Source organism: Amblyomma maculatum, chromosome 1 (assembly GCF_055883805.1).
Source record: "Amblyomma maculatum isolate TAMU_Amacu chromosome 1, ASM5588380v1, whole genome shotgun sequence".
Taxonomy (NCBI): domain Eukaryota; kingdom Metazoa; phylum Arthropoda; class Arachnida; order Ixodida; family Ixodidae; genus Amblyomma; species Amblyomma maculatum.
Genome location: NC_139344.1, coordinates 39849175 through 39871293, shown reverse-complemented (window position 1 = coordinate 39871293; position 22119 = coordinate 39849175). Strand labels below are relative to the sequence as shown.

General features: G+C 47.7%; 1 protein-coding gene across 1 annotated transcript in view; it reads right to left on the bottom strand.

Annotated features, from left to right (window-relative positions):
* Nucleotides 1-631: 631 nt before the first annotated feature.
* Nucleotides 632-22119, bottom strand: part of LOC146202161 (ornithine decarboxylase-like) — a 44741-nt gene continuing 23253 nt past the window's right edge. The window contains exons 7-10 of the mRNA XM_084587980.1: nt 17960-18125; nt 4974-5127; nt 2548-2651; nt 632-1334 (exon numbers count right to left, since the gene is read on the bottom strand). Of these exons, the coding sequence (XP_084444106.1) occupies nt 987-1334; nt 2548-2651; nt 4974-5127; nt 17960-18125 (772 nt within the window). The 3' untranslated portion in view covers nt 632-986. The remainder of the gene's footprint in view (nt 1335-2547; nt 2652-4973; nt 5128-17959; nt 18126-22119) is intronic.

Below are 22119 nucleotides of genomic sequence, written 5' to 3'. Positions count from 1 at the left end.
TAGCGTGCAGCACAGCGGCTGCACGAGAATAGCTCAGAAATCACCGTGTTCGTCGCTTCTGAGACGGAACAGCCAGACAACTCATTCAGGTGCAGTATTCAGCGATGTTTCGTTTCGTCGTGACGAAAGCGCCACGCAATAAAAGGAAACGATAAAGCAACCCACCAATCACAGGAATACGGCCAACCAGGACGCAGCGCCGCCGTAGGCAACAGGAACTAGGGTCACAGCAACCATATGCTGGGCCAGATTGTGACACAATGTTTTTTTTTTTCGTCCCGAAGGACTGTAGGCAAGTTTGTGATGTCATCCCTCGCATCTTATGCCACTACAAGCAGCAACCAATGGCAGAGGACCAAGTGGAAGAAAAGCGAAATAAAGATTTTGCTTTCCTTTCTCTTGGTTTTCTGCCATTGGAAAACGAAAGGAAAGAAAAAAAAAAGAAAAAGAGAGCATCCCAGGAAAGTGAAATGAAAATTTGGCTTTCCTGAGGATTAAACGAATAAAACAAAACAAATTCCGTACAATGAAAACAAACATTTCCCATATCTTAGGAGCACCGCGGCCACAATCGCGCTCGAATTGCAAACGTGCGCGCTCGTCGCATGGAGCTGGGCTACAGATGCCGCTTACTTCCTTACCGTCATGGGTCACCATCGTGAATATAATTAAATGATAAAGGGATGGGAAATAAGCACAAACCTCGCAAGCAAAATTTCGATCTGAAGGAAGCGTCAGGTAACGCTTCAGTTCCTACGCATGATCGCGATGTGGCGTAGGTGCTGCCAGGTTCACTTAAAAGGTGGCTGTACATGCCTATATGTGGCCCATGTCCATTACGGGATGTACAAATTTGATTTTTCTTGCAGTCGCTGTGTTTGCTGCTTTATTTCGTTTCCAAAAGATAATTGGAAGCAGTCCTAGAACCCTGGCACCCAGCCTTATTTATCAAGTTGGTATGAGGAGAAAATGCTATATTCGCGGTTTTAGTGCTGCTTGGAGGTTGTGTGAACACCGAAGGAAGCGGGGCGAGCAGTCCGCCGCGGCTCGAGCGCACGCTGCAGGTGTCCATAGCCGCTTCGTACGCGCGTGGCTTCGACCATGTACTTCACAAAAGGCGCGCTCGCCTCCGAGGCGATGTAATGGACTCGCGGGAAGCCGAAACCGTTGAAGCCCGAGGCGCTGACGAGCGAGTAGGCGCCCATGTTGTCGAACATCAACCACTCGTCGACGGAGACGTTGTAGAAGGGCGAGTGACCCACAACGATGTCCCAGGGATGGCACGTGGCGCCCCAGATGACCGTCAGCGTGTCCCGCGGTCGCTTCAATGGAGGCTGATAATTGGAAAGATTGATTATAATCCGAATTAGTATTTTGTCTTAGGCCTTTCCGCGCGAAAACATAAACAGTCAAACATAGCCTATGGTCAACAATGTTAACTTCCACTGATTTGCCACGCCTTAGTTCGTTCCTGCCATAGGGTCAAGACAGATCGACAAATTAATATGTCTTAATGGCAGACAAGGGATGGGAAATGAGGGGCTCAGTAATGCATACGCACAGAGGAACCAACCGTAAAGGGAACCAAGGAAAGTATTGGGTATTGTTTTTTTTTTATTTTTGCCACTTATCAATAATTTTAAGGCTGAGAGATAACTAGTTCGAGTGCAAAAGAAAACCATGTGCTGCCCGTGGGTTCCGAGCTCACCACCTCGGTGGGAGAGGTAAATAGTGTTTTGCAGTTTTGCTTCTCATATGGTCGTATAACATGCTTCTTAGGCGCCGACATTCGCGCCTGTTTTGTCTCTGGCGCAGTGCGCCTTCACCACAATCGCCAGTCGCAATTAGCCACGTGTAATAATACTGGGAAACGTGCACCACCGTCACCGTCAGTCTGAGCTTGTGATGCGTAGATTGGTTACCCATGAACCTTCAGGTGCTGGGCCCAAGTACGCGTGGTGAGTATCTTACGCGCCGGCTGCAGTTATATGGAGAGGGAATGCAAAAACGCCTGTGCTTTGTGCGATGCCATGAACGTAAAAGATCCGTAGGTGGGCGAAAGTAATCACGAATCATCCGGCGTGTGTCACACACGAGCAGCGTTTGATCGTTAAAACCCGCATACCGTGCCATCGTTATCCACGATCTCTTAAGTCGCGCTTAGAATGTTTTATGGAAATAGCTGAAACGCCGGTAACAAAACAGTGTATTTAAAGTGCGATATCGTTTCTACACTCTAGAGACCGCCCTGACCTGGGCACGACGTCAGCTGGTTTAGGTAAAGTCAGCGTTCAGGAACTTTCTCAGTAAGTACGCTGCAATTTTGTAAGTAAAAGCGGGAACCATGGCATGAACTTCGAAGACACATTATTCTGAACAAAACCATTCGCTAAAGCAAAGGGGCTGTATTGGGGCTGAAAAGAAACTTAAGCAAATCTTAAATATGGCATTATTGCCTCTCCGTAAAAAGGACATGCAATTTGTGGAGTTAGAGAAAAATAAAAGGTTTCTGGAACTTTGCCGCCGCATGATGCCGAGCACATTTACCTCTAGAAGGCTTATTTCGACGTCCATGAACTCGAACAAGTCCCGGTTGATGGTGTTGCATTTGCTTTCGTTAATGAAGACGTCTTGAACATCGCAGAATTTTCCTGAAATAAATGTCAACGGTAAGACATCACCAACCGTGAGCTGCAATAAAAAGAGTTCAAGATATGTTTTGAGACACTGAATACGGTTGTTACGGTGGCAAAGGCGAAGCCGAGAGAGCTTGGACAGCTGTCGACGATGCATCAAATGGTGCCCTAGAAATTATTCCGACCACTTGATCCAGACATATGAGAATACGCGCTAGCCGGATATGTAATTAAATCTCATTCAGCATTACGAACGTGGAAAAGGGTATAGAAGGGAAAAGGTCGCAGCTTCAAAAACGCCCCGTGCCCGTTCTTCAATGATACTCGTGGTTGAGCACTTGCGGGATTACACAACGTATTTTTTACGCGAAAATGAATTTATCATAACACAATTTCATTACATACAACATATATTGGTTGCTGATTTGCTGATGACATTGCCTTGCTAAGCAACTCGGGGGATGAACTGCAAATAATGATTGATGACCTAGACAGAAAAAGTAGAAAGGTAGGCTTGAAAATCAATATGCAGAAGACTGAGGTAATGTTCAACAGCCTCGGGAAGGAACAGCAGTTTACATTAGGTAGCGAAGTACTGGAAGTAGTAGGCGAATATGTCTGCTTAGGACAGGTAGTAACCGCAGATCCGGACCATGAAAAGGAAATAACAAGAAGAATAAGATTGGGATGGAGCGCATTTGGCAAGCACTCGCAGATTATGAGTAGCAGCTTACCGGTATCGCTCAAGAGGAAAGTATACAACAGTTGGATCTTGCCTGTACTCACCTATGGGGTTGAAACGTGGAGGCTAACCAAGAGAGTTCTACTTAAGTTGAGGACAACCCAGAGGGCTATGGAACGAAAAATGGTAAGGGTAGAAAGCGTGCAGAGTGGGTCAGAGAAATAACTCAAGTTACCGACATTCTAGTGGAAATTAAGAAGAAGAAATGGACATGGGCAGGACATGTAGTGCGAAGAGAGGATAACCGATGGTCGCTTAGGGTAACAAACTGGATTCCAAGGGAAGGAAAGCGTAGCAGGGGGCGGCAGAAAGTTAGATGGGCGGATGAGATTAAGAAGTTCGCAGGGGTCAAGTGGATGCAGCTAGCACAGAACCGGGTTAAGTGGAGAAATATGGGAGAGGTCTTCGCCCTGCAGTGGGTATAATCAGGCTGATGATGATGATGATGATATTGGTTGCATCCCCCTTCCTTATTTACAATAGAGACCAGAATATTGAAAGAGGAGAAAAAAAAAGACTTTCAAACTGTTGCAAATAGAATAAATGCCGAGTGCAAGATAATAGTCAAGGCTTTGCGGAGATAAAGCATGGCAGCTCGTCCTCTGACAGTTTTTCCATAGTCATGTCATGGGTTGCGAGGATGTTCAGTTGGTTTGGCAAGTATAGTTGTGTAACGAATGTGTATGATATGTGGTGGGACAATGCGAAAAAGACCAGAAATCGTGATGACGCAGTGGATACGCAGTTGTGTATCGTATTCCTTGGCACAAAACGTCTTACGTCGGGCTAGCTTCTGGCACTGTTATGCGGAAACCACCTGGAGCGATTATGCGAACTTTACCGGCTTAATCAAGAGAGCGCTAGCGTTCTGAGATTATGTGGCGTCAGGGTGGTTTGCATGACCGTTGATGCAATGCCCAGGTTATGGCACTGTACCACGGTAACAAGGTGCGCATGAATGCGATCGGGCCATCCTGGCACAGTCGTAGTTACAACTAAATTCGACTACGCAGGTCTTTGTGAGCAGAACTGATAAGAATACAAAACAAAAGGATTAGAGCTTTCATGCTACCGTTCAAACTTCTCCGTCCGTCAATATACAGAAAGTAAAATAATAATACAGGCAAGCTTTTTTGCGCCTCCGCGCTATCGGCATTTCCTAGTCGAGAAAAATACTGCCGGAAAAAGCGCGCAGGCCCCAAAGGGCTTCCAGCTTTTTCGTCCTGGTCACTTTTCGAGCAGCGAGTTTTCATATTGATGACTCATAACTGCACTGGAGGAACAGGTCTGAGCGGATTGCGGAGTTTCGGTCTACTCATAAGTTGTCTATTACTCGACTGCATATAAGCTGAGCTCATCGGTTTGTGATACGATTTTATGCTACCTGCTTTGAGTGTCTTCGAAATTTTCGGGTCTGAGACCTCACAGCGCAGTAGCCGTTCTTATTTTCTGGTACGGTACATTGTCAGTCAATTATGAAACTGCGCAATGAGGTATGCAACCAAAAATTTTTTATTATTTTTTCTTTACTACTGCGTGCCGAAAATGCTCTATAAATTTGCCTCAACAGTTGTACGAAAACAACATTTGTTTACCTTCGATGCTCACAGTTCTCTTTCTAACACCCAGAACTTTTGTGAAGAGCGTGTATGCTGAAGTGACGAAGTACTGTCCCGGTTCGGCGATGACATTGACGCCACTGGAGGGTGGAAAATGGATGTCGAGAGCCTCTCTGATAAAACGACACAGCTGAAAGGAAGCGAAAGAAATGCCGGATGTGGGCATGAAATATGGTCTATAAAGCTCAATAAAAATCGTGTTCGCCAATCTTATGTGCAGTGAGCAGTCATTCGTACATCCTAACACCCATAATCTACCAAATTAATGACTTGGGAAAAATGGGACAGAAAGTTACAGATATTGGAAAATATCGCGTTGTTCTATTTTATTTTTATAAATATCAACATATATCTCAAATATTCCAGAATTATTTTCTTACGCCTGGAATCGGTAAATCGGAACATCGAAAAAAAAAAAAAAGGTAATGAATATTCAGAATTTCAGAATGTCGCATCTTGCCCCTACCTGCGGGGCAAAATGAGACGCCCCTCCAAAGTAAGCGCATATAATCTGTCTTGTAATGAATACACACGACGTTGCATCCGTGGGCACTAAATGGATCTTTTTCACCTGTTAGCACGAGAAACACCGTATTCGGACGCTACGCTTCCTGGCTCGCTTCAAGCTTGGTGTGCACAGCCGGGCTGAACGTGTCGACTGGCTTCGCGTTTCTTGGGAATTTTCTGTCCTCTTCGCACCATTTTCTTTTATTTCATTGTCACAGCTTTTGTTATTGCGCTTGCTTGCCATCGAATGCATAGGCGATGCTGTTTGATTGGAAGCACGTGAATACGCGGCGTTGCACGCGGATCTAGGTCACACTGGCGAGGTCATCGGAACACGGCAGCGGTGCAGGTAGGCGTCACTAAAGCTCCCCCTTTATAACAGTCAAGAACTGAAAAAGGATTGAGTGCCAGTTGAAGGATCTCATAGGGAAGAGTAGGCCCAAACTGCGCATGTATAGAAACATGCCTTTAAAATTCTATATTTCAGCATATCGCAAAACTAGAATACCTGGAGAGCTGAGCTCAAATTTCGCATTATCGAGCATCGAAATCGGCGGCCAGTTTTTTTTTTTTTCTTGTATGATCGGGCTATCCTATATAAATTTAGAAAACAAGGAAAGAGAAGATTCGGACTTCTCTTCCGTCCCTGCAATGCATGGCAATGACGTGCTTTACAATGCTTGTAACTTGCGGCTAAAATATTTCTCCCATAACATTGCGAGTATGTAACCATCTTAAACTTTTTAAAGTTAAAACGGCCCACTAGTACCAGTTAGCAAACCTGCCCTCTAACACTTATCCATTTGACAGCAGGCATATAGAAACATGCCGCACTTAACATGGTCCGCAATGTATTTGAAACAATATGTCACGTACTCTGAACAGATAAATGAAGTTCACGTGAATATTACCGAAGCTGCTCGAAAATGACCTTTGAATCTGATTCCACAGCTGGAACTGCACTCTTCCATTCATATTATTTCTTTGGGCATATTAGCCTTCACTCTCCTGCATTGCTGCTTTTTGCCCCGCACTGTAGTGGTTAATAGACCCCTCTTATGTTTAATGGTGTCCTCCTTAATATTAGTGATGCAGACATGTTGTATTCGATTCTTTATTTTCATGCATTGCCCTCAGCTGCTCCGCACTGTAGAGTTCAGATGTGCCGGTCCAGCTGCTCTCGCGGTCTTCATTTTTCACCCTTCCCATATGAAAATGGAAAGTCAATTAATTTCAATTCAAGAACCACTGATGGCAATAAATAAAAGCTTACGGTAATTCAGGTTGTTGTTTTTGGTTCTGCTGTCGAGCACCGAAAAAAGGTGGCCTGCAAAAATTCCCTCCTTTTCAACTGATTTTTCATTCACTCAATATTATCCTCTGCTTGAGAAAGACGAATTTGTGAGCCTAGTTGAGCTGCAGTGCACAAGTGGCAGGTCATTTAAACTCTTGAAACGCTATTATGCCGTATGGACATCATGCATTGCTCCTATGTGATGATTTTAATTAGCTGTTAAGTAGTAGCCCTCTTTAGTAGTGCTTGCTGGTAACACTAAGTAGCAGGGTTAAGGAGGGCTATTTAGCACTGCAAGTAGTAGAGCTAAATAGAAGCACTACATTAGAGGGCTACTTATTAGTGCTAATCAGCAGCCTTAATTTTAACTAAGTTGTAGTGGTATGCTTAGAGGAAATATTTATGCACTTGGAATGGGAGCAGTTAGGGATAAGTGTTGATGTAGAATACCTCAGTAAACTGCGATTCGTTGATTACATTGCCTTGCTAAGTAACGCAGAGTACAAATTGAAATAATGATTAATGACATATAGGAAAACCCCAAAGGCAGGTCTAATAATCAATATTAAGAAGACTATGGTAGAAAGAGAGAGAGAAAATAGAATAGAACAGGGAGGTTCACCAGGCGACGCGCAGTAGGCTACCCTACACGTGGGGAGGGCAACAAAGGGAGGAAAAGGAAAGAAAGAAGAAAAGGGTTAATTTTAAGTTCAGGACAGCTATAGAATAGAAAACTCGTAGGTGTAACGTTGAAATATGAAGAGTGCAGAGTGGGCCAGAAAAACAACTCGAGTTAATAAAATTCTAGTCAAAATCAAGAAGAATTGGCTATGGGCAGGAAATGTACTGCGACGAGAAGATAGCCGCCGCTCGCTAACGGCAACAAAGTAGATTCCAAGGGAAAGAAAGCGTAGTAGGGCGCGGCAGAAAATTAGATGGGTGGATGAGGTTACGAAGTTTGCAGGGGTCAAGTGGGTGCAACTAGCACAGGACAGGGTTAATTGGAGGAAAATGGGAGAGGCCTAGGCCCTGCAGTGGGTATAGTCCGGCTGATGATGATGACTAGTATGCAATAGGTGGATGCTGCCCTACTCTGTAGTATGATGCGAACACTCTGTCGGGGACAAAAACGAAAAAAAAAAAAAAAAAAAAGGCCCGAACGCGCGTGTCAGGAGACGGCGGTTTCGTCCCCCTGATCGCCGTCCGAGCGGCTACTCGCGGGTGTGTGCTTGTATATGTGCGCACCGCAGTCCTTTTCAGCGGCTTGTGCAGCGGTTTTGTTTTCTTAAGAACGGAAACGGCACGCCTGCTCCTTGCTACTCTACACGCTTCCTATCCCTTAATGCTACCCCTACCATTTTTCGTTCCATAGCCCTCTGAGTTGTCCTCAACTTAAGTAGAACCCTCTTGGTTAGCCTCTACGTTTCAGCCCCATAGGTGAGTACAGGTAAGATGCAACTGTTGTATACTTTCCTCTTGAGTGATACTGGTAAGCTCCTAGTCACAATCTGCGAGTGCTTACCAAATGCGCTCCATTCCAATCTTATTATTCTTCTTGTTTCCTTTTCATGGTCCGGATCTGCGGTTACTACCTGTCCTAAGTAGACATATTCGCCTACTACTTCCAGTACTTCGCTACCTAACGTAAACTGCCGTTCCTTCCCGAGGCTGTTGAACATTACTTTAGTCTTCTGCATATTGATTTTTAAGCCTACCTTTCTACATTTCCTGTCTATGTCATCGATCATTACTTGCAGTTCATTCCCCGAGTTACTTAGCAAGGCAATGTCATTAGCAAATCGCAGATTACTGAGGTATTCTCCATCTACCCTTATCCCTAACTGCTCCCATTCCAAGTCTCTGAATACTTCCTCTAAGCAAGCTGTGAATAGTATTGGGGAGATCGTGTCTCCTTGCCTAACACCTTTCTTTATGGGAATTTTGTTACTTTCTTTATGCAGAACTATGGTTGCTCTGCAGCCACTATATATAACTTCTAGCATTTTCACGTACGGCTCGTCTACCCCCTGATTTCGCAATGGATGCATAACCGCCGAGGTTTCAACTCAGTCAAATGCTCAGTTTTCGTAATCAATGAATGCTATGTATAAGGGCTGGTTATATTCCGAGCATTTTTCTATCACCTGGTTGATGGTAGGGATATGATCGATAGTAGAGTACCGTTTCCGAAAGCCTGCTTTATCCTTTGCTCATATAAGGAAGTATAACATGGAGAAAATTGAGCATGCTGTAAAGAACGGGGGAAGCCTTAAAGCGGTAAAAACGAAATTGGGCATAGGCAAAAACCAGATATATGCTATAAGGGACAAGGGCAACGTCATCACTAATATGGAAAAGATAGTCAAAGTAGCCGAGGAGTTATATACAGATCTCTACAGTAGCCAAAGTAGTCAGGACCGTAACGAGATTGGCGGCATGGGAAAAACAGTCAGACGTTCCACCAGTGACGAAAGACGAGGTCAAGAAAGCATTAGAAACTATGAAAAGGGGGAAATCAGCTGGAGAGGATCAGATAACAACAGATTTATTAAAGGACGGAGGCGATATCGTGCTAGAAAAACTGGCCACCCTGTATACTCAGTGCCTGGTGTCATCGACGGTACCGGAACCATGCACGAGTGCAAACATTATCCTCATTCATAAGAAAGGGGACGCTAAGGACCTTAAAAATTACAGACCAATCAGCTTACTGTCTGTTACGTATAAGGCATTTACTAAGGTATTCGCTAATAGAATCAGGACAACCTTAGACTGCAATCGGGATGTGTATTCTATTATAAAAAAAAAAAATATTGTGTTTACCCTTGCTTTCTCCTGTATCAGTTCATTCATTCGGCATTAGTTATTTGTACTGCAATTTCACCGAAATAATTGGCTGAAATTGACACTAAGCTCACAGATAGCACCGATATCGTTTACCATTTACCAGGTAAATGTGCAGTCCCAAAACCAAAGAAGTAAAGAAGGAAAGATAGGAGCAAAGAAAGAAAGGGAAACTAACTGTCGAGACATGGACAGTTATTTGGCAGTAAAAGCTTCGGCTGCGTGGCCATGTAAAAAAGATTATATATATATATTGTTGTGTTGGTGTTGGCGACAGGGGGTAGATTAACAGAGCCGGTACAGGTAGAATCACACGGTCCAAGGTTTGGATACGTCCTGCGAGTCCGGAGCCGATTTACTTCAACGTCGTCTTTCACTCTGAGCGCCCCCTGGCATTCCTCCCTCCTTAAGCGTAACGCACACAGTTACACGTGCACACAAGCGTACAAAAGCAACCTCCCCCCCTCAAAAAAAAGTTTGTAGATGTAGTTTGTCAGTCACCGTGCAAAGTACGGCTTCAGTCGCAAGACATGAACTGTCTCTGGACGAGGTAGCCGACGGCCTGTGTGCTCTGATCCATCCGGGAGCACCTCGTAATTGACGTTACTGATGCGTCGCACGATTTTATACGGTCCGAAGTAGCGGCAAATTAGCTTGTCTGAAAGGCCGCGGCGTCGAACAGGAGTCCACACCCAGACCTGGTCCCCGGTGTTGTAGGAAGCTTGTCTGTGGCGGAGGTTGTACCGGCGTGAATCCCTGTCCTGTTGCTGGGTGATGTGGACGCGTGCTAGTTGGCGTGCTTGCTCAGCATCTTGGGCAAACTGCTCGGCGTCAGAACAAAGTTCGGTATCTGTTTGGTAAGGGAGCATTGCGTCCAGCATCGTCCGAACCTCCCTGCCGTAAACGAGGCGAAACGGCGTGAAACGTGTGGTCTCTTGGACTGCCGTATTGTATGCGAACGTCACATATGGTACGATCGCATCCCAAGTCTTGTGCTGGGCGTCGACGTACATCGCCAGCATATCCGCGATGGTCTTATTAAGCCTTTCCGTCAGCCCATTGGTCTGCGGATGGTAAGCAGTAGCTTTTCGATGCGCCGTACCACTGAGATGAAAGACTTCGGCCATCATTTTTGAAGTAAAGGCAGTCCCTCTATCAGTAATAATACAGGTAGGAGCACCGTGCCGTAGTATGATCTGGTGTACAAAGAAATGGGCAACTTCAGACGCTGTACCACTAGGTAACGCTTTGGTCTCGGCATAGCGAGTCAGATAGTCTGTGGCGATGATTATCCAACGGTTGCCACCAGAGGACCGAGGGAAAGGACCGAGAAGGTCCATGCCGACTTGATCAAATGGTGCTCGTGGTGGTATTATGGGCATGAGGAGGCCCGCAGGCTTTGATTGCGGAACCTTCCGACGCTGACATTGCCGACAGCTCTTGACATAGCGCTTAACAACAGTGGCAAGGTTGGGCCAGTAGAATGTCTGTCGTATCCTAGCAAGTGTGCGAGAATAGCCCAAGTGGCCAGATGTTGGTTCATCGTGGCACGCGGAAAGGATTTCCTCTCTCAGAGCTGTGGGTACCACGAGGAGGTAGGTTCTTGACTCGGATCTAGAGTTCTGCTTATAAAGCACACCACCTCTCAGGCAGAAAGTTGAGAGGCTCCGTGAAAAGCACTTAGGTATGGTGGCTGGCTGACCTTCTAAATAATCAATCAGTGCTCGTAAATCTGGATCTGCACGCTGCTGATGTGACATATCTGAAGCATCAACAGCTCCGAGGAAACTGTCAGCGTCATCCGTGTCTGGTGGAGCGAGCTCGACAGGCGCGCGGGAGAGCGTGTCAGCATCTTCATGCTTAAGTCCGGACTTATAAACAATAGTGAGATCGAACTCCTGTAGGCGAAGGCTCCATCGCGCCAGGCGGCCGCATGGGTCACGCAGGTTGGCCAGCCAACACAAAGAATGGTGGTCAGTGACAACTTTAAATGGGCGACCATAAAGATAGGGGCGAAATTTCGCAGCAGCCCAAATAATGGCGAGGCATTCCTTTTCAGTAGTTGAATAGTTCGTCTCGGCGCGGGATAAAGTACGGCTGGCATAGGCGATGACTCGTTCAACACCCTCTTGACGTTGCACGAGAACCGCCCCAAGGCCAATGTTACTGGCGTCGGTGTGTATTTCTGTCTCCCCCTGCTCATCGAAATGGGCCAGAACAGGCGGCGATTGGAGACGGAGACGCAGCTCGGCAAAAGCAGCTTCTTGTTCGTGCGTCCAAACAAAAGGGGTGTCTCCCCGGGTGAGCTGAGTCAGCGGTTCAGCGAGATCAGCGAAGTTATCGATAAAACGCCGGTAGTAACTGCACAAGCCGAGAAATCGGCGAACAGCTTTCTTGTCACGTGGAATCGGAAATTCCGCAACAGCAGCAATCTTTTCAGGGTCGGGCTTCACGCCGGCGGCGCTGACGACATGGCCGAGAAATTTAAGCTCTCGGTAGCCAAAGTGGCATTTCTGTGGCTTAAGTGTCAAGTTAGCGGATCGAAGGGCTTCGAGTACTGACCGCAGGCGCTGAAGATGTTGTGCAAATGATTCTGCGAAGACCACCACGTCATCTAGGTAGACTAGACAACACTGCCATTTAAGGCCGGCGAGGACAGTGTCCATCATCCGCTGAAATGTGGCCGGCGCGGAACACAGGCCGAAAGGTAGAACTTTAAATTCGTAAAGGCCGTCGGGTGTGACGAAGGCCGTCTTCTCACGATCTCGCTCATCGACCTCAATCTGCCAGTAGCCACTTTTTAGATCGATGGACGAAAAATACTTTGCACGCCGAAGGCGGTCGAGAGAGTCGTCAATCCGCGGCAAGGGGTAGACATCCTTCTTGGTTACGGCGTTCAGTTTGCGGTAATCGACGCAAAAACGTAACGTGCCGTCTTTCTTTTTAACTAGAACGACCGGGGAGGACCACGGGCTATTGGAAGGCTGGATAACCTCATCTTCGAGCATTTCCTTAACTTGTGACCTAATAACTTCGCGCTCGGTCGAAGAGACGCGGTAGGGGTGCTGGCGGATTGGGCGCACATTATCGAACGTCACGATCTGGTGCTTGGCGATGGGAGTTTGATTCACTTTTGACGACGATGCAAAACACTCTTTGAATTCGAGTAACAATGAAAACAGCTGGTCGCGCTGGCTGACCGATAGCTCTGAGCTGACATCGAGATTGTCGAGGGATGTGGGCGGTGGCACGGTTTCTGCGGACAAGCACTCGGAGACATCAGATATGCGTTCGGCGAAAGCTACGGAAGTGTCACGAAAAAGGTGCCGATACTCGTGCGAAAAATTTGTAACAAGTACCTTGGAATGACCACGGTGAAGATGTATCAAACTGCGGGCCACGCAGACTCCTTGTGTCAACAGTAACGATACGTTAGTTTCGGCTATTGCGTCACCATCGTTAAGGGCATTGCATTTGACATTAACGAAGGTGCTGGTTCGGGGTGGCAGAGTGACACTGTCCTCATAAACTCGAAGCACATTGAGTGGTCGCTTTGCACCGCTGAGGGCCACTGCTTTTTCAGTAGAAAACGAGACCTTAGAATTCCGGAGGTCAATAATTGCGCCATATTCACGAAGGAAATCTACGCCCAGAATCAGGTCACGCGAACAGCTTTTCAGGACAAGGCAGCTTACCACAAATGTTGATTCTTGAATTTGAACTCTGGCCGTGCACATGCCCAGAGGAGTAATCAGATGACCACCCGCGGTGCGAACGTTTGTGCCAGCCCACGGAGTCAAAACCTTCTTGAGAACTGCGGCAAACTGGCTGCTCAAAATAGAATAATCAGCGCCAGTATCCAACAGAGCCCGAACATGGCGACCATCCAGTACTACGGGTATGTCCAACGAAATCTGCTCGCGAATGTCAGGCTTCTGAGTCTTTGAGTGCTCTGCGTTGGTGTACGCGGTCTGCTTCACCTGCAATTCGTCGTCGTTGCAGGTGCGTTGTTGCAGCGTCCGTTCCACCGGCAGTTCGTCGTCGTTGCGGGTGCCTTGTTGCGTCATGTGTCCCACCGGCAATTCGTCGTCGTTGCGGGTGCGCGGTTGCGTCGTTTGTTCCACCGGCAATTCGTCGTCGTTGCGGGTGCGTGGTTGCGTCGTTTGTTCCACCGGCAATTCGTCGTCGTTGCGGGTGCGTCGTTTCGTCGTCGATTCCACCGGCAATTCGTCGTGGTTGCAGGTGCGTCGTGGTGGCGTCGAGGTGGCAGTATGATCGGTAACCGCGGACTTTTCCAATGTCGATGCGTAGTCTTTCCGTGTCCGCATCAATGGGGGGTCTCCCGCGCCGCGATTTCCAGCGAGCCTACCCCCGAAGGTCGCTGGTTTCAGTTTTCCCTCTGGGGACTGGGCGAGCGGCCCTGCGCTGCCCATGAGGAACTCGTAGCAGATGGCGACGGGCGAGACCTGGGTGACGGTGATCTAGATGGTCGCAGACGAGACGGAACGATCCGGCGCTGATCATTGACGAAATCTTCAACGGCTCGAGGCCGTTCGCCGTAGCGAGGCCGCGGAGAATCAGCGGAAAACCCTTCGAGACCTAGTCGACGGTAGGGACAGCGCCGATAGACATGACCCGGTTCGCCGCAGTGAAAGCATAGCGGCCGTCGGTCGGGGGTACGCCACTCGTCTGCTTTCCGTGTAGGCGGTCGAGAATCTGTGACGTACTGGATCGCGGGGGCTGCTGTTTTCGGCCCAGCTACGTTCGGAGGAATCAGGGACGGCGACGAGGGCGGAGAGTATTGCAGCACCTGGGAGTATGTAGGGCGGTGACACTCTGGTGGTGCAGGAGGAGGAGTAGGGCCAGGTTCACCGATTGGAAATGGAGGCCGGAGCGCTTGCTGTACCTCGTCGCGGACAACGCTGGCGATGGAGGAAGGAGCTGGTTGAGGTCTGCCATACATCAGTCGGAGTTCGTCGCGCACAACGGAACGTATGAGCTCCCGTAGCGCCGATGTGTCCATGCTGTGCGATGGGAACTCAGCAGAGACGGAGGCGGCGTGGAAGGTGGGATCCCGTGCCGAAGCTCGCTGTTGAAGCACTTTCTCTATAGTGGATGTTTCAGCAAAGAATTCTGCAACAGTTTTCGGCGGGCTGCGCACCAGGCCAGCGAAAAGCTGCTCTTTGACGCCACGCATGAGGTAGCGCAGCTTTTTGTCCTCGGACATCGTAGGATCCGCACGCTTAAACAGGCGCGTCATGTCTTCTATATACGCCGCTACAGTTTCGTTAGGCATTTGGATCCGAGTGTGTAGAGCGCGTTCGGCCCGTTCGCGGCGATCTGAGCTTCCGTAAGTTGCCGCAAGATGACGTTTGAACTCACTCCAAGACCACAGCTGCTCTTCATGGTTCTCGAACCACGTCCGAGCGCCATCTTCGAGGCTGAAATATACATTTCGAAGCCGTGCAGCGTCATCCCAGAGGTTGAATGTAGCTACCCTTTCGTAGTGCTGCAACCAGTCGTCGACGTCTTCATAGGTGTCCCCGTGAAAGGTCTTTGGGACGCGGGGGTTTTGCAACGTCACGTAGGTGGGGGTCGTGCCAGGCATTGCGACGACGTCGTGGCTACTGGTAGTCATGCCCGAGGGGGAATACTCAGGTGGTAGGCCTCGTTGCCTGCGGCTAGTGCGGTGAACGGGCGTTTCCACGAATATATGACCAGCACTCCTGCTTAGCGTAGGGGTACGGGACATCAGACCTGACCTCCACCAGATTTGTCACGGTGTTGGCGACAGGGGGTAGATTAACAGAGCCGGTACAGGTAGAATCACACGGTCCAAGGTTTGGATACGTCCTGCGAGTCCGGAGCCGATTTACTTCAACGTCGTCTTTCACTCTGAGCGCCCCCTGGCAATATATATATATATATATATATATATATATATATATATATATATATATATATATATATATATATACACATTTTTTTTTACTTTTTTCAGTCCTGCCATTCGAATTAGTCCCTTGAATATGCCAATATATGCCAGTGTTCATGCTTTATTTGTTGTGTTCACTTCCTGGCCGCTGGCTCGCGAGGCAGCGCTGCAGCATGTTGTCTCCCGGCCAAATATATATTTAATACTTTTTGCTGCTGACTGACTGCTGACACAAATAAACGACATAGTGCGAAACACGCGCGTTGCTGCTATGCCGCCTGAAGTTATTTCACACCGAACCGCTCTCTAATTGGTTCATGCTACACTCATGCACTATTTGAATATATAGGCAATCCATGTTTCAATCGAACATGCTTAGCATATATGCATTAACTGGTCGCTATTCGGTATAAAAATAGCACGATTATTTCCAGATTTAGAACCGTGTTTTAGTAAAAAGCATACCTTTTTCTGCCGGCAAAATTTATTTGGGCGAGTTTCCCTTCTGTTTTCACAAATTGCAAATGTCCCTGTGTCGAGAGGGCCAGCCTTAGTGGGTTCCATTTCAGTGTGTTTGCCCGTTCGCCAGTAGTCCCCGACTTTCCCCATTACCGCTTTTGTTTTCTCACTGCAGAGTTATGCGCTTATATGGTCAGTGGGGAGTTACATGATTCGGAGGCATACAGCCTTTCTCAAAAGTTTAGAGCCCAGGGAATTTACCGTGTATTATGACTTCCTAAACAATTGTGGAATTCCTAGCCATTGGAGAGGGTGGGACGAAAAATCTTCTTGCCTTCAGCAAGTTTGGAAACCTGGGAACGCATTACGAGCCACATATTATGACTCAGAAGTAGACCCCCTGGTCTCTAAACTTTTGATAAAGGATGTATATAGTCGCGGCCCGATTCACGCTACGAGCGCACTGGAATAGCAACCGCGTCCGATCGTTCTAAGCAGTAGCACTCGCAGCGCGCCTGTATCATGCTTTGTATATGAAGTGGAACGCCGGTTCGGCTAGCAACCTATTTTAATGCATTGACGCCCTTGATGCCCCAACATGCAAGGGAGGGCGGGGTGAGTTGTGGGGACGCAGTCTTCCTCTGGGAAGTACTGTGTCACACGGTGGTGGAGAGGAACGTTGACATTCCGCCTGAATTTAAGCCTCCATGCAGCTGCAAGTGATTTCTTGATGACCTCGCGATCATACACCTGCCTAGACACTCTCTAAGAAGAGTGCTTCCGCACAGATTTTCTGGACAGGCGACGTTTGTAACGGTTCCATGAGCACTGTTGAAAGCACAAACTGCCCTAAATCTGAGGGCGGCACGTGCTGTAGCGCCTGCGCAAGTGATGCTACGTACAGATAACGTTTTCTAGCTTCCGTATTCCTCACCTGCTCATGAGTTCATGATCGAAAAAAAAAAATCAAAAAACTTTTCGGGTATGTATTATGCTGCGATTCCTGTATGCTACCGGTCACCCTCACCTTTCCCGTTTGAGCTTTCGAGTGGCACGACACTAGCATTACTATCGGCGGGTACGAATGATGTAAAGGGAAAATAATGAATCGTAAAGATTGCAGCATAAGGATACGACCTCTGGCTGGCTATTCTGATTTTATCTGATTTCCCGCAGAAAACAATCCTCGTCCTTCCGCAACACGAGCCAAATCACGATGGTAACGCATCTCTGGGAAAGTTGTGCAGCCGGTTTTGTCGGCCTTCAATCTATGATTTCCCTTGACGCCTTCCTACCGTAGCCATGCCGTATGATTGAGGACTAGCTCATCATCATCATCATCATCATCATCATCATCATCATCATCATCATCATCATCATCATCATCACCATCATCATCAGCCTGATTATACTCACTGCAGGGCGAAGGCCTCTCCCATATTTCTCCACTTAACCCGGTTCTGTGCTAGCTGCATCCACTTGACCCCTGCGAACTTCTTAATCTCATCCGCCCACCTAACTTTCTGCCGCCCCCTGCTACGCTTTCCTTCCCTTGGAATACAGTTTGTTACACTCAGCGACCATCGGTTATCCTCTCTTCGCAATACATGTCCTGCCCATGTCCATTTCTTCTTCTTAATTTCCGCTATAGAATGTCGGTAACTTGAGTTATTTCTCTGACCCACTCTGCACGCTTCCTATCTTTTAATGTTACCCCTACCATTTTTGGTTCTATAGCCCTCTGGGTTGTCCTCAACTTAAGTAGACCTCTCTTGGTTAGCCTCCACGTTTCAGCCCCATAGGGTGAGTACTGGCTAAGCAAACACTGTTTCCGGCGCCTGCCCTGCCACAGCATTTCCTTGTCACGCGTGACAAGTCTGAAGAAAGGAGAGGACTGGCTGCGCTCGTGCAGCAAGGCGATACCTCAAGGAAGGAGTCCAGCTTGCGCACGCCGCCAGGGAAACCACCGCCGATGTCGAGGGTATCCATACGGAAACCCAACTCGCGGCCAACGTCAAACACTGCCTTGGCATCTTCAATGGTGCGCTGGAACACAGCCGGGTGCTTGAACGCAGCTCCGATGTGGAACCTGCACGACGTAAAGGTGCCAGGTAAGCGGTCGCTCGTTGAATAAAGTGGGGCTCGGAGTAGGCATCGTTTGGAGGGCTTAGGGCGTTTGGCGCCTAAAAACAGTGCCGATGCCGGTCATACACCCCGTGGTGCACAAAGGTCCCTCATATCCAAAAAATCTGGATAAGTAGATATTTTTCAATGGCAGGTAGCTTACGAACGCTTTTATTGCGAAAGCAATACTACTCTAGGTTTCGAGCATTCAGCGTAGCGCGGCCGGTAGCCACGTCTTACCCACGTGACGCTGTGACGTCACACCCCACGCGGGCTGGCAGGAGCTGCCAACTTGGGTCTCTCGTTTCACATGGGACGGTTACGTTAGAATCAGCCTGCTAGGGCCCTGGCATTCACGTTACCCCTATAGGCCACTAAGGCACGTTCATATGGGTTGGTTAAAGCGGGGATTTACATGTGGGCTGAGGAAGAAGAAAAAGAGAAGAAGAACGCTCGGTCACCCGCAGCTAATGCTTTAGCTCAATGTTCGGTTCAGCAGCGTTGAACCCTTGTAATTTTTTTATTTCTTCATATCCGCTTCATATATCCGCGCTGCAATCTTTCTTTTTTGCCTAGTTTTAAAACTTACTGTATGGTTATTTGCATAACATCATTGTATACTGTTGCTTATTATATTATATTTTTATATTGTTGTTTTTAACACCTATGCCGTTTTCCTAAATTTCCTAAATTGCACATGTACCTTGTTCTTTTTTATTTGCTTTGTTTTTCAGATTTGTACGTTTTTGTTAACCTTCTGTTTTATATATATATCCTGTATGCGCCCCTCCCCTCTGTAACGTACAACTGTACCCTGAGGGTATTATAAATAAATAAATAAATAAATAAATAAATATCCGAGGGTTGCGCTATAATAATCAATAAATCCACCGATTATTCCTAGGGAGACTTGTTTTTCTGCTATTTACTGTCCATTTGGCTTTTTACACTGGTCTAAACTACTCGATACTATCGAAGAACAAATTTTAACACCAAAATTATGCGACGAATCCGCATATTGGACCCTTCTCATCAATATTTTCATAAGAGTAGCTCACTCATTATGTACCACACTTGGTTCTCTATTACAATAGATATCGAAGAAAGCAAGACTTCAATATCACGTTCGCTAGTATGACAATACACTTACCAGAAGCCATGTACCGGCTCCTGACGAAGTCTCAGTGCAGGATGGGTGAATATAAATATTTCGACTCAGTCGCATCAGTATGATGCTCTCATTAACCGCGTTTACATGAAGGCGACAATAGCGCATCGCATCGCATTTCGAGGCCCCTCACGGTAATGCAATGCGACAGCGTTTACATGTAGCTCATCATCTCTAGCGCTTTGGCGGCGGCACGCGGTGTCCCATATTGAAAGCAACAGTGGCACCAGATTGTAACTTTTCAAATTCGATTTAATATTTTTTATTTGTACCTGAGTAAGAGGAAAGCTGTAATAAATAATAAAAACAGCGTATGAAGCGAAATTAAATACTTCGCCGTCTTTGTCCAACCCGAAGCTATTTGATTATCCCGCGCTCGTTGGTCATGGCGCTCAACAACGCTAACTCGCTAAACCTAACAGCTGTCCGATTCCAGAAGCTATCTTAAAATTTGAGGTGTTTTATCGCCAGAGTTGCGCGGTGCTGGTATCTTTAGACAAATAGAAAGCTTCGTCAATCATTCGTTTGCAGCGAACGCGAAGCATAGTGGAGCGGAAAGACGAATTGGTGGTGAGGCGAGCGACCGCCTCTTCGCCGGACGCCGCCATTTTGCCCTTAAGTCTATGCAAGTCGATGCGACCGGGTGTACATGCACGGAGAAAGTCTACCTTTCTGAATCCAGCCCTGCCTGACGCATTAGTGCGATGCGCTTTCCTAGCGCATTCCCCCTGTTTACATGAATGCGCTACGCTAGGAACCTGGTGCGATTCGATGCATTGCGCTAGTTGTCGCATTCATGTAAACACGGTTATTGGTATCTCTTCGCTCAGTAATGTGCAAAAGGCGAATAGGTTCTTTTTTTTTTGTTTGTTTACTGCGAGTTGCACGTGGAGAAAATGCCTGTGTTATCTGAATTACAGGCACCTTTCTCTATGTGGTGCCACGTCGAATGGCGCTTCCACCCTCCAGAAGCCCCACTCATCAATAATACACCCACTTCCAGCCTCCAGAACAAAAAAAAAAAACAAAAAAAAACAAAACAAAAAACAAAACAACGAGAGGCAAACCGAATTCAAAGACGCAGTTGCCTGACAGAAGTCCAACCCCAAAGCCACCTCCCCAACCCATGTCCACACACCTGTACCAAGCCGTTTCAATGGAGGCACATTTTGTGCGCTTCCATCGAGAGGCTGTGCACTTTTCAAAGGCATCGTCTACCAACATATGCGTGCCTTAACCTCCCAGAAAGTTTCTGTCGCTTGCGTTAAATGCAACACAGCATACTGTGCGGCCAGTTGGTCAGACATAATGCTCAACGGAAACGTAGCGAAGGGAAGGGACAATGTAGCGCCCACTCTGCCCTCTAACTTTGTTAATGCCGTCTATTCGCTACGTTTCCGTCCAGCGTGTGTGAAGCCTCAGATATGCGTAAACACGTCATTAGAGTAAGAAGAGATAATCATCAGGCGTGAATCGAATTGCCGTCGTAGCTTGGTCGCACCAGATTTCGTGGTTGTCGTCTCAAGCTTTTATTTAGGTTACGGACACCTTGCAAGAAAAAAAAAAAAAACTGCAGCAGGAACAGAACTTTTCCGCACGCGCAGCACCCGAGGAAAATAAAAACGCTTAATTACAAACATATACATGTTGGAGAATAAAATGAATCGCATGTTCCCCCATTTTACGACCCTTGGAGAAACCGATCTGACTGGGCTGTTAAGGGGGGGAGTCGTCAACACTTTCCTGTGCTACAAGAGGAGCCCAACTCCCCAATATTGCAGCACCCTTCACCCCTTTGTAAAATCTTGTATAGAACTTAGCCTTGTACACATGAGCCCGACGCAAGCGGGTCCAGTCGGGGCGAGCCGGTTGCCGGGCTCAGTCAACGCTAGCCGTCAAGGATTACATGAACCAGTTTCCATCGGGTCCAGTCGGGCCGAGATCGCTGAAACATGCGTCGAGCAAGTGAACCAGGCGCAGGCTGGAGTGGAGGAAGAGGAGGAATGAGCAGACGAACAGCTCACAACCCAATTCTTGGCCGATCCCCCTGTGTGGGTATGCCACCATATTATTTGTTAACTAACAACAATGTCCCCGCTGCTGCCCGACCAGCAAGGAGGCAAGAGAGGAGATGCTAGCCCGACGCGCCAGCGCATACATACCCCTCGCTCAGCGGGTCGGGCCGAGCCAAACTACTTACGGCAGAGCGGCCCCGCCGGGGTGGCGCAGTGGTTACGGCGCTCGACTACTGTTCCCAAGGTCGCGGGATCGAATCCCGGCCACGGCTGCAGTTTTTCGGTGGAGGCGAAAAGCAAGGCGCCCGTGTGCTGTGCGATGTCAGTGCACGTTAAAGATCCCCAGGTGGTCGAAATTTCCGGAGTCCTCCATTACGGCGTCTCTGATAGCCTGAGTTGCTTTGAGACGTTAAACTCCACAAACCAAACCAACCTACCTACTGCAGTCGGACTGACTCTACTCTACTCAGCGATCGTTTAGTTCGACACGCTAGCGTATACATGAGCCCTACGCCAGGTTTTCATCCCGACAGGCCGACTCGTCCCGACTTTGTCAGTTCATGTAAACCTCGTGATGGCGGACAGTGTGAGCGGTAACTATAGCAAGTTATTTTTATTTTAAAGGAAAATGGTGCAGCGAAATTTAGTGCGCCTGAGCGTCGCCTACCGTTAGCACACACGCACACAAAACAAACACAAAGATCGCGCGTGGTAGCGGCTGAATGGAGTGATTGTCAAAAAAAGACCCAAACACAGAAAGCAAAAATGAAACGGTT